Raw genomic sequence first — 11,838 nt, 5'->3', positions numbered from 1 at the left:
CCCCTCAATGTATATGGTGACTACGGCCCTGTCATGCATGCATAATTAGGCCTCAGTTGTTTGGGTGAAGTGCGCTGGTCTTGACATACAAAGTTTGACAAGTGTCAACTGGACAATATGGAGATATTTGCATCTTGAAAGCCGGACTACAAATGTGGATAGACAGGGAGAAACACACGCAAGCCTAAGACGTGGTAAGATACGATATTCCTCACTATATGAAGTGACTGATAACAAGATCTGTATAATGGATTGTAAAGAAATTCGTCAGGTTTTTATTTTGTAGACAATTGATCTGTATTTATAGCGTGATGGGATGACAGCACAATGATGTGTGTGGTATCACTGGAAAGCTCTGCTCCTGTGCTTTCATGTGATATGTATGGCATTTCTGTGCGAGCCTGCATTCGCGAGTAATCCATCTAAGAGTAATGTGTGTGCAAAGTTGTATGAAAGCTCTGTTAAACATAATTTTAGTGTAATTTTATCGTTTTTTTCCCTTGTGAAAACACTGGACTACTAAACGTTTGACGACGTGTTTTTTAAACATTTTGAGTGATAAAATACAACACATATTCTTTGTAATGTCCATGTTGTCTCCACATTACGACTTAAACGCTCATGAACACACAATGAAGTACCAAAGAATTACTTCCCGACATGGGAAATCGGACCACCTGAGGAGCACATGAATGATACATGGTGGTTTACGTATGACGAAAACACAATGGGGCAAGCCCTCCCGGAACCCATAGAGATTGTATTGGGATGCCTGCGTTTAGAAAAAAAAGCCTTTTACATGAAAGTCTATGAGTGAATCGGGGCGATTTCCAGCCAGGCTGATATCGCCCCAAAGGGTCGGAACGCGACTTCACACTGCGGCTGATTGGATATTCAGAGGCAGGATGAGCTGTTTCAAGTGAAAATTATCAGAATAATTAATATATTGTGTGTGTATATGACAATAATGATGATGATAATCATACATTTATTATCATCATCCTTCTTTTCTTTTGTGGCTCAAGGAGGGGCGGCGCCCTATCGCCCTCTATTGGCCAGCTGCCCCTGTGGCATTGTACTTTTATGCAAACCACAGATATGTTACATTTGGGCGTTTCATATGTATCATATTAACATTTTTAAAGAGACAGTTTTGATTATGTGTATAAGAGCTGAGTTTCTAGTGAGGAGGAGGAGGGGATGGTGGATGGCGTGACACCTATAGAAAGCTGCCAGCAACAGACGACTGTTCGAGAACAACAAACAACAAACGCATGTATCTTTTAAAGAGGGCGGGGCAGCCATGTTTATAGTGACAAAAGTGAGTATTTTTTAAATGTAGTTTTATAACTATGTTGGGGAACAAAGACCACGCCTTGAACAAATCCCATTTCCGCCCAATAGTATTTAAGCACACCTGATGCATTCTCTTTCTCTTCGACACATTTCTCACATCCCGCCCACCCAATCCCTTTTTGCCTCGTACATCTTTTTCTCTGCTCCTTTCTGCATGCAGGAACCAGTGGGGGCTCTATCTGAAGCCGAGCTCACGAAGAGGCAACTCCCCCATTCAGCCTCACTCCCGGGATCCCTCCTGCGTTCCTGCCTTCAACCCAACACATCGACCATCGTCCTCGCCTACTACCCAGGAACCCAGCCTTCATCCATCAACCCTAAGTCTTCCATCCCTTCATCCCTCAACCCTCATCCCTGCACTCCTCACGCTATATCCCTTATTCATTACCCTGTCATCCCTGACCTTTCATCCATCTGGCCCTTGACCCTCATCCCTTCATCCCTCATCCATTCAGCCCTCATCCCTCATCCATTCAACCTTCGACCCTCATCCCTCATCCCCTCATCCATTCGACCCTCAACCCTCATCCTTTTGACCCTCAACCCTTCATCCCTCATCCATTCGACCCTCATCCCTTCATTCCTCATCCATNCCTTCATCCCTCATCCATTCAGCCCTCATCCCTCATCCATTCAACCTTCGACCCTCATCCCTCATCCCCTCATCCATTCGACCCTCAACCCTCATCCTTTTGACCCTCAACCCTTCATCCCTCATCCATTCGACCCTCATCCCTTCATTCCTCATCCATACCCCTTCACGCTTTCCTCCGAACCCATAATCCATCATACGCAATAAACCACTCAAAATCTTTACCTTATTGGTGTGGTCTTTGTTAGTGAATGACAGTTTGTGACATGTCCAGCAATGTTTTCACTAACCAAACAAGGTATTTAAAAGCACAATCTTTTCCTGACCCTAACCAAGTGGTATTTGTGCCTGAACCTAACCACACGTTAGCCAAAAAGTTGTCACAACATAAAATGAAATGTACAGAAGCATAAAGTTTCAACCTATCCACAACATATGAAACATAAAAATGTAACATATCCATGGTTTGCTGAAATGTACAATGTCAATATTCATTTTGGTGATTGGGTTGGAGTAAAACTTGTATCCCAAAATGTTTAGTGTGAACTGCATGGCAAAGTGGGCAGAAATTGCAGAATTTACTTTGTAGAAGAAAAAGTCCAACAAAGTTCAATTTCAAGCAAATGAAATGCAAATGTAATGTGAATGTGTTGCTAGAGTCACAGTCTGAGATAAGAAAGGATAAGACGAGACAGCAATTATCACCAGCACTCAGCTGCTAATGAGGTTAATGTTCAAACACCATAAATAACTCTTTCCACAAGATGCCTAATCTTAATCCTGTCTACAACCTTAAACTAACCCTGACTCTTTTTAACCCCAAATCCAAATCCTAACGCTACAAAGCTTTTTAAATTCTCTCACTTTGAATTTTCCTCATATGTCTAACGTTTTGAGGGCTGGAAACACACACACACACACACACACACACACACACACACACACACAAAGTCACACTCTTGCATCGTACCTATGAATAACTGGCTGTTGAGCTGTAGATGAATGTGTCCGTCAGCAGGAGCCTCCTGCGTGGTGGCAGGGCGCTGGTCAACACGTAGCGATGCTTCTTTCACATTTCGCTCAGCTCGCACGCTGTGCCACCGGTTGTCGTTCAATGGGACGCTTGCCTCCACTCGCACCTCCAGCGGCCCATTTCCAACATCAAAAGAGAAGATGACCTCTGAGGAGGCTGGAGATGAGGGTTATGGGAAGAAAAGTTAGTCAGATAAATTAAGAGTGTAAGGAGACGTGTAAAAGAGTGAGAAGCTGTGTAGGAAGCACTGGGATGCCTGGGTGACTGTCACCCCAGCAGAGTGAGTTTGACTTGTTCCCCCCCGAATTCTAACGGGCTGATTAACAAACCCTCCCTGACACTTTGAGATAATTGTGTCCTCTGATGAATGAGACATTGCAAATCCTTTATGTCACTTCCAAACACATCACGGCTCCATCTTTACCGAGAGAGCAACACACTTTGAACAATCCATCAAGGCACTGTGTGTTGTCACTTCAAGTTCTAGCATGTTAAGTAAGTTTTATTTACTTGAACGTCCATTTGTAAATGACAAACATGAATTTGCACGGAGAAGATAAGGAAGAAAATATGTAAGTTTCAGAATCTGTTACCTCATTTTTCAGATGTTCTAAGAAAAATGTGTGGAATCCATCCAACCAATGAGGAACAGTCTACGGCAGAAGTATGACGACCCTGTCCTGTCAGTTCTTCCTAGACAGTTAACTATGTGGGTGGAGTAGGCGGAGTGTGTTCTTCTCTTTATTTTTTTTAAATATCCTACCAAATTTAAGAAAAAGACCCACAAGAATACTTCTCTTCTTTCAAGGAATCTCTTTTTTTTTCATATTTTAGTGTGACAGACTTAGATTAAAAAACATGGGACTTTCACAGTGTTGATGGGAAATGCATTTCCATCAGTTTGGCATCAGACTTTGCCATCTTTCAATGAACCCATTAGTTAGTCGTGTTCCTCCATCATCATATGTTGGCAGAAGTGTGAAGTGACTTCCTCACACCCGCCTGTCTGCTGGCAGGATGGACTGACAGCTGGACACAGATCTGAGAGATCAGCCCAAGGCAGGAAAGAAAGGCTGCAGCTACAAACTAACATCTGTTAGTTTCTGTGTGTGAGAGTGTGTGTGCCAGCACTGCTGAAACCAAGTCTCAGCAGCAGTCAGAGATCATACAGTTGTGTGGTATCAAGCAACTTTTACTTCAGTTGCCTTTTACATTGGATCTTTATTATTTGCAGCATTTGAAATCACATCTGATGTTTTTTAAATTTTGTAGTCTCTCTTTGAATGAGGAGCAATGTCTGATCTGAATATAATTTGTTTAATTATCTCACTTGGATCTAGTTTCATGGAAAAATTATAGCATTTACTGTCCAATGAATTTCTGTAGTGATGCCAGTATCAGCCGGTCAGTCCACCACTTTATCCAGACAGAAATATCTCAACAAATATTCTACAGATTGCTGTGAAATGAGTTTGGGGATGCCCTTTCTCTTCCTCTGGTATCACCAACATGTTGACGTGTGGTTTTGAGTGAAATCTCTCAACAACTATTCCATGGATTGTCATGAAATCTTACATGAACAGGATGAACTATATTTCAACTTTGGTGAACACTGGTCATCCCTTAACTTTTTGTCTGACACCATCATCAGTCCAGACTTTTTCGTTCAGTAGTTTATGACCAAACACCTGCAGAACTGTTGTTATTAGCATCAACAGCATACCTGCTAAACACTAGCATACTAGAATTGTCACTGTAAGCCAAGCAGCGACCTCCAATTCTGAAAAATGAAGTCAACATAGAAGTGCCAAAAACTGCAGTTCCTTGAATGGCCACTTGAGGCTGGCTCCAGAGGTGAGTCAGTCTCCATAGATCCCCATGTTAAAATACCCATCATCACAGCACAACAAATATGTTAACAGCCTGGTACAAAATAACAGTTTTGGTATCTATAACTAATTTTAACATTCATGACAACTGTACAGGGGTAACTTTTATAGAACTCCTTAACATTGTTTTAAGGCTTAAAGTTGCACACAATTAGGTGCAGACCACATTAAGTGACATGTTGTCTGCGAGGCATGGCTGCATTCTCCACAGCTCCAACCTCTAGTCTAAATATGGCTACTTCTGGCTCCAAATAACCAAGAAGGTGACGGCTGAAATACCAAACTCTCCTTTTATTAATACTATTATGTTCTGATCACGTGCTTGGTATGAAAACAGGGTACAAACTGTAGCTTGACTTAAATATTGTTGATTTGCCATGAAAACCAACTGTTTAATGCCATTTTTGTTTAGCTGTGTTACAGCCATAAGTAACAATGTTACAATTAAGACACATGCACTTCATTTGTTACATCACACAGCATCCACTTACATGTAAGTAAAAGACTCTGTGAGTAAAAGAGTGAAAACTGGAAACTGTTACAGTTGTTGTGACTCTTCCTTATTTCACTTGAATGTCTGGAACTTTCTCTATCTTGCTGACGCATCACGTAGAAAGAAAACATATAGACATGTTCTGTATGTCATCTAGTGAACACAAATCCAATGCAGTGTCCTTCCTTGTTAAACTATGTGTTCTAAGTATCTACTATCCTAGTGGGACTGAAAATCCAAACCTGATATAGGTAGGCATGCTGTAGTCATTAATCTTCACAGCATTTTCACAGCTCTATTAGGTTAAAAACTTAACCTATAATAAAGAGAGGTGACCTGAAGGCCACATGGAGTCTGTTCATCCATCATAACACTGCCAGCATTCCTGCGCTCCACATTTAGGGGTGAAGTTAGCAGAGAGGTGACATCTGTGCATGAGCACAATATCATCATCCTTCATGGATGATGTTGACAGCGGAGGGGAAGCTGTACCGGTGGGAGTGTGGAACTATTTGATAGAAACCCCCCCCCGGCATAACTTAATTCAGGGGCAGCTCTCTGGCCCAGCTCCAGTCATGTTAACAGCAGTAATAATGATACAGAGTCATCTCAACACCAGCTGTCATAATAACAGCAGTAATAGTGCTGTAGCGAGATAAGAGACACGCTTCACTGTAGCAATGCCGGGGTTTCCCCAAGGAGGAGGGCTACCATTTGTCCTAGGTGTGTGTGTGTGTGTGTGTGTTTGACAGAGAGAGGGACAGAAAGCAAAAAAGGGAAATATTTAAAAGAGATTAAGCTTTAGTTCTCTCAGATCACTTGTTGAACAATGTGGTCTGTTTTGTATGAAACTAAAAGCATGTTGTGCCGTACAGAACAACGCATAAAAGCAAAGTCAGATCTGATGCCTATATTGGCAAGGACATATTTAGTGCTTTCCAAAATTGCTACAAATGAAAAAACATCTCTGATCTGACACAGCTATATTTGATTAGCTTTATGGCAAAAATCATGGTTTTGGTTCAAGTACTTTGTTTACTTTGATAAAGTTAGGGAATCAAATGTTGTTTAGGTTAGCAGACCTTCATTGTCATCATTAAAACAAATCAACTTGGACTCTAAGTGGAAACAGGAAGTGAACAGGGTGATCACCTCGTTATTGTTCTTCACAGCACACATGATTTGCGGGACAATGTGGGACACGTAAGAAATTACTATTAATAGGTTATATAATTGATTTTATATTAGATGTAAAGTCTGTTTACACTAGTGTTGGATGTTAACCTGCTTTCAATCTCGATGGGCTTTATGAAATGATCATTTTAATGGCACTGGATCCATTTGATTCTAATGAAGTATAGAGAACTAAATAAATAGAATAAACACTTTAGTTAAAAGGACATTTTAAGATGTCATTTTCCCATTTTCCCAAAGTAGAGACTAGGCAACTTTCCAAAGGCTAAGTAACCAAGTATTAAATAGGTTCCTACTAGATTAATGGTTGTTATACTTGTACTTTTTGTTGCTTTGGGCAACTTCAGTCAGGGCCTTCTCCTTCAGTATGTGGGTGTAGAGGTCCTGGCAGGGGCAACAGTTGTTTCTCTACACTGGAAGGCTATGACTAATACTCCTCTTTGACTCTCTACCAATAAGCTTTAGAACATTAAAAAATGACGGCTGTGCCGATTGAAATTTACCATAATTTAGGCAAATATGATGGAAGTACACAGTTAACATGTAATATCTTTATCATAAAATGAAATGAAAAAGTAGGCCTGGTCATTGAAATCCAGGACATTTGTTTTGATTTTTGTAATGTTGCTGGACGAACTTTCCAATCTCAGGACTGTCCCACCAAATAAAAGACAGATGGTCACCCTTGCGTTCTTCCATGTCAAAGTTCACATCATGTTGATCCATCCATCCTGACACTATTTCCTCCTTTGCTTTTGATGGACAAAACCCCCACAGCCGCTAGAGAGCTTTGTCACTTAAACACTAATGATCCTCTCCAAACACATATGTAGTTTGTGTCTGATATACACCGATCAGCCAAAACATTAAAACAACATTGATCATCTTGTTACAATGCAATGTTCTGTTGGGAAACCTTGGGTTCTGACATTCATGTGGATACCACCAGACACGCTCCAACCACCTAAACACCAGTGCAGACCAGGTACCCCCCTTATGACAGCGGCTCTCCACAATAGCACTGGCCCATGCCACACCACAAATATGCTCAGGCATAGTCTGAGGAACGTGACAAAGAGCTCAAGGCACCAACTTGGCCTCCAAATTCCCCAGATCCCCATCTGATCATACATCTGTGAGACATGCTGGTACCCCACCTCACAACCCACAGGACTCAAAAGATCTGAAGCTAACGCCCTGGTGCCAGACACTACAGGACACCCCCCAGAGGTCCTGTGTTCATGCCATAACAGGTCAGAGCCAAGACTGGTCCAAGGAGCGTCCACCTTGAATGGTGGGTTCCTCTGGGGTACCGGCACATCCCTCAAATGTTCGATCAGTTTGGATCTAGGGTATTTGGACACCAGGTCAACACCTTGACCTCTTTGTCACAATCCTCGGGTCATTCCTGAGCAGCTTTTGAGGTGTGGCATGGTGCATTGTCCTGCTGGGGGGGGGCTGCCATTGACAAGTGCTGTTGCCATAAGGGGGTTTACTTGGTCTTCAACAGGTGGTTGGAGCGCATCAGGTAGCATTTACATGAATGCCAAGACCCAGGGTTTCCCAATGGAATATTGCATTGTAATAAGATGATCAATGTTATTCACTTCACCCACCAGTGGTTTTAATGTTTTGGCTGATCGGTGTATTTTTTTCTACACACAAAAAAAAAAAAAATCAAATAGTTAAAAAGTCTTCCAATTACATTTACCCCTCTCCCTCATTGACATATTCAGAATCTATGCATAAAGAAAAAACTTCAGCGTCCTCAGTGTTTCCACATAACACTGTAAGTCGCATATTGGACCATGAATGGCTTCTACACTCGATGTGATGTCACCAGTTCATGCCAATATGTGCACGTCTTAAAAACAGTTTTGAGAGGGAGAAATTTTCCCCTTTCAGTAGATGAATGTTAAAAACATTCCTCTATTGTCAAACTTTGTGAAGTCACAATAAGGAAAACACATTTTTGGGTGAAGGGGGGGACTTTAACATCATCATGCTGTTTTTGGTTGATGCCATCCAGTTTCTTGGGAACAAAACCCAGAAACATGTATATGATAATGAGGCAGAACATTGTTGAGCTCTCACTTACAGCTGAGTTCAATCCGGATGAAGTCTTTGATGCCAAGGTTTTCCAAGAAGACCCCAGAGGAGGACGTCGTTTTAAACAGGAAGGAGATGTCTGCATTCAGCTCTCCATGGAAGGTGGGAAAGTGAAGGTACGATGTCTCCTTGTCAAAAAACGCAGCGTTCCAGAAGTTCTCTAAGAGACAAACCAAGTGCTCAAATGCTTTATATGCTTACTGATGCAAATCATTTTTTTTAAAGTGGATATATCACTCTGAAACAACGCTTATTAAAAGGAATCTCATTATGACGGCTGTATAATGAAAATCGTGTTGTAAACAAATGCACCAACTGCTCAGCTAAATAGCTGAGAACAAAGGCATAACTCCAGCTACGCTATCTCATTTATGCTGATTTATCTCGCTTGGCATTTATTTATTCATTTATTTACTCATTAAGCTGAAGGCTGAAATTAGAAGCAATTAAAACAAGGTAAAATATATCACTCAGACTAGTTTATTATAAAGCTTTTCATTAGTAGTTGTTATTAAAGAGCACAAAGGGAGTCATATTTTAGCTGCTGGTCTGTTAATTAGCTGGTGTAATTGGCCGCAGCCTATTTTTCCATTAAGAAACTAAATGGCAGGGGGAAGATTAGATACATGAATAGCTTTAGTTCAGTTCACGCTAAAGCTGAATGGACCCTTTTAATAATATCAAATCAAAACACTGTTAAAGAAATATCCAAAGAGTCAACAATAGGCTACATGTGGAGGAAAACAGAAGTGTCAACACTGAACCCAGTAAATAATAATGCAATAATCAGCAATTAAAACTGACTTACTGTCTCCATGACAACGGAGGGGTCCCACCCTGTAAGCAGCCTCTGACCCCAGCCGCTGGATGTCACCCAGCACCAGAGACCTGACTGGGAGAGTCTCCTTATGGGTGAGCAGGCCTGAGTCATTAGCCCTGTGTGATGAAGAGGATGAGAGGAAGGAGGAGGAGAGGAGGGGGATGTAGAAGGATGTGGAAGAGGTTAAAAAGAAGGAGAAAAACAAGAGGAGGAATAAGGAGGAGGAGCAGGAAGACCAGAGGGAGAAGAAAGATGATAAAGAAGCAGGAGGGGAGAACAGGAAAGACAAGAGGAAGAAGACAGGGGAAGGAGACATAGAAGAAGGAGCCGCAGGAGAAGTAGAAAGAAGAGGAAGAGGCAGGAAGTGAGGAGAAAGACAAGAGGAAGAAGGAGGAGGTGAAGGAGGAGGGAAACACAAGAGGAAGAAGACATAGAAGAAGGAGACAGGAAAAGTAGAAAGAAGAGCAAGAGGCAGAAAGTGAGGAGAAAGACAAGAGGAAGAAGGAGAAGGTGATGGAGGAAGGGGAGAAAGATAAGAAGGAAAAGACGAAGGAGAAGGGGAAAGATGATGAGGAAGCCGATGAAAGAGGAAGAAGAAGTAGGGCAAGTAGAATGGGGGGAAGAGAAGAGGAAAAAGAAGAGGGGGGAAGAGAAGCAGAAGAAGGAATTAGAAAAGGGAGAAGGAAAGCATAAGAAGAAGAGGAGAAGGAAAAGATGGAAAGGAAAAGAGGAAAAGGGGTGGATAAGAAGAAGAAGTAGGCAGATGTGTGTAACAAGGAGGAGGATTGGGAAGAAGGAGAGGATAAAAAAGAAAACAGAAAGGGAAAAGAGAGAGGAGCAAAGGAAAAAAGGAGTGTTAGTGTAAAAAAGTGTATTAGAGATGAAGACGACAGTAGTGGAAGTGGAAGAGGAGGAGCAGGACAAAAGGGGAAAAGCAGGAGGTGGTGGTGAGGGAAAAAGACAAAAGGAAGTGTGAGGAGGAAGGAGATGACAAGGAGGCGAAGGAGGAGAAGAAGAAGGGAAGGAAGAAGGAGAAAGAGAAGAAGAAAGATGAAAAGATGATGATTAGGAGGAGGAGATGGAATAGCACAAAAGAAGGAAAAAGAGGAAATGTAAAGGGAATAATAGAAAAAATAATCAAACATGAAAGAGGAGAGAGAAGAACAAGGTGGAAGAAGAGGAAGGCAGCAGAGGAGTAGAAGAAGAAGAGATGGTTCATTAGAAAATGAAGAAAAGAGAGAAGAATGTAGAAAAGAAGATGAAGAAAAGGAGGAGGAGAAGGACGTGAAGAAGATATCAGCGTTAGAAAGTTGAGTGTTCATGCAGTGTAAAACTTGTGCCCACCTCAACTCAGACTAAACAGTGTTAGAGAAAGTGGGACATGTTTTAACACTCGCTCATTAGACGGTGTTCATTTGTTCTGGGAGGTTTACAGGTAGATGTTCAAATGAAGACAAGCATTTCAGCCGACACAACAGCTGACGCTGTGTGGAACCGTTTTCCTAAAGTACGTAGGCCGAGTGATTCATCTGCACATTCACCACTACCATTCGCTCTCTGAGCTCTGTGGTGTTTCAGATTCCATCACTCAGCCTTATTGCTGTGGAATGTGGAATTTTTGATAAAAAATAAATTGAGGACTGTGGGCACACACAGTGCCAGTGAATGTGATGAGATATTGACGGCAGAAGAAAGTCTATAAAAATAAAGTAGGAGTCGCACAGATTTAGGCAGTGAGATAATAGAAAGAAAGACCTTTGGCTATGCAGACAGTAGCAGTATTGGTTACACTATAAGAAAATGGGTCTAACTGCAGAATTGGTCACAGGATTGGGGAAGGTGACCTAAATACAGAAATTGCTTACAGCATGGATAAAAGGATTTGAATACAGGATTGGATAAAACATGGAGAAGGATGCTTAAATATCTTGGGATTTGTCCTGGATGTCTCATCCTACACACTCAATAGGTATAATGGTTACCGTATTCACCATCTTACTGTAATTTAGCGTGTTAGCATGCGTTTGCCAATTAGTACCAAACACCAAGTACAGTCAAAGGAATGTCATTTGTTTTGCACTGTATTTGGTCTAAACCAAAGTACCAGACATATTAGAGACATATTAGAATTTGGACCTGATGATGGAACTACACAAAAAGTCAGAATCTCCAATGTCATTATAATTCATCCTCTGGGGAACATGAATGTCTGTACCAAGTTACATGCCAATCCATTTACTAGTTGTTGAGATATTTATCCGTTTACTTTTGAGACATAGAGTGACCAGGGTTTTGGTGATTCTGGATTCAGAATCCTATCATCTTGCAAACACACACAAAACACTCCAAACG

At 41.5% G+C, this 11,838-nt stretch overlaps 1 protein-coding gene across 1 annotated transcript in view; it reads right to left on the bottom strand.

Moving 5' to 3' along the window:
- Positions 1–11,838, bottom strand: part of LOC126397159 (contactin-associated protein-like 4) — a 108,168-nt gene that overhangs the window by 33,010 nt on the left and 63,320 nt on the right. Inside the window, exons 13-15 of the mRNA XM_050055715.1 lie at positions 9,475–9,602; positions 8,656–8,826; positions 2,919–3,137 (exon numbers count right to left, since the gene is read on the bottom strand). Of these exons, the coding sequence (XP_049911672.1) occupies positions 2,919–3,137; positions 8,656–8,826; positions 9,475–9,602 (518 nt within the window). The remainder of the gene's footprint in view (positions 1–2,918; positions 3,138–8,655; positions 8,827–9,474; positions 9,603–11,838) is intronic.

This window comes from Epinephelus moara, chromosome 10 (assembly GCF_006386435.1).
Source record: "Epinephelus moara isolate mb chromosome 10, YSFRI_EMoa_1.0, whole genome shotgun sequence".
NCBI lineage: Eukaryota > Metazoa > Chordata > Actinopteri > Perciformes > Serranidae > Epinephelus > Epinephelus moara.
This window is presented reverse-complemented; position numbering and strand designations above follow the sequence as displayed.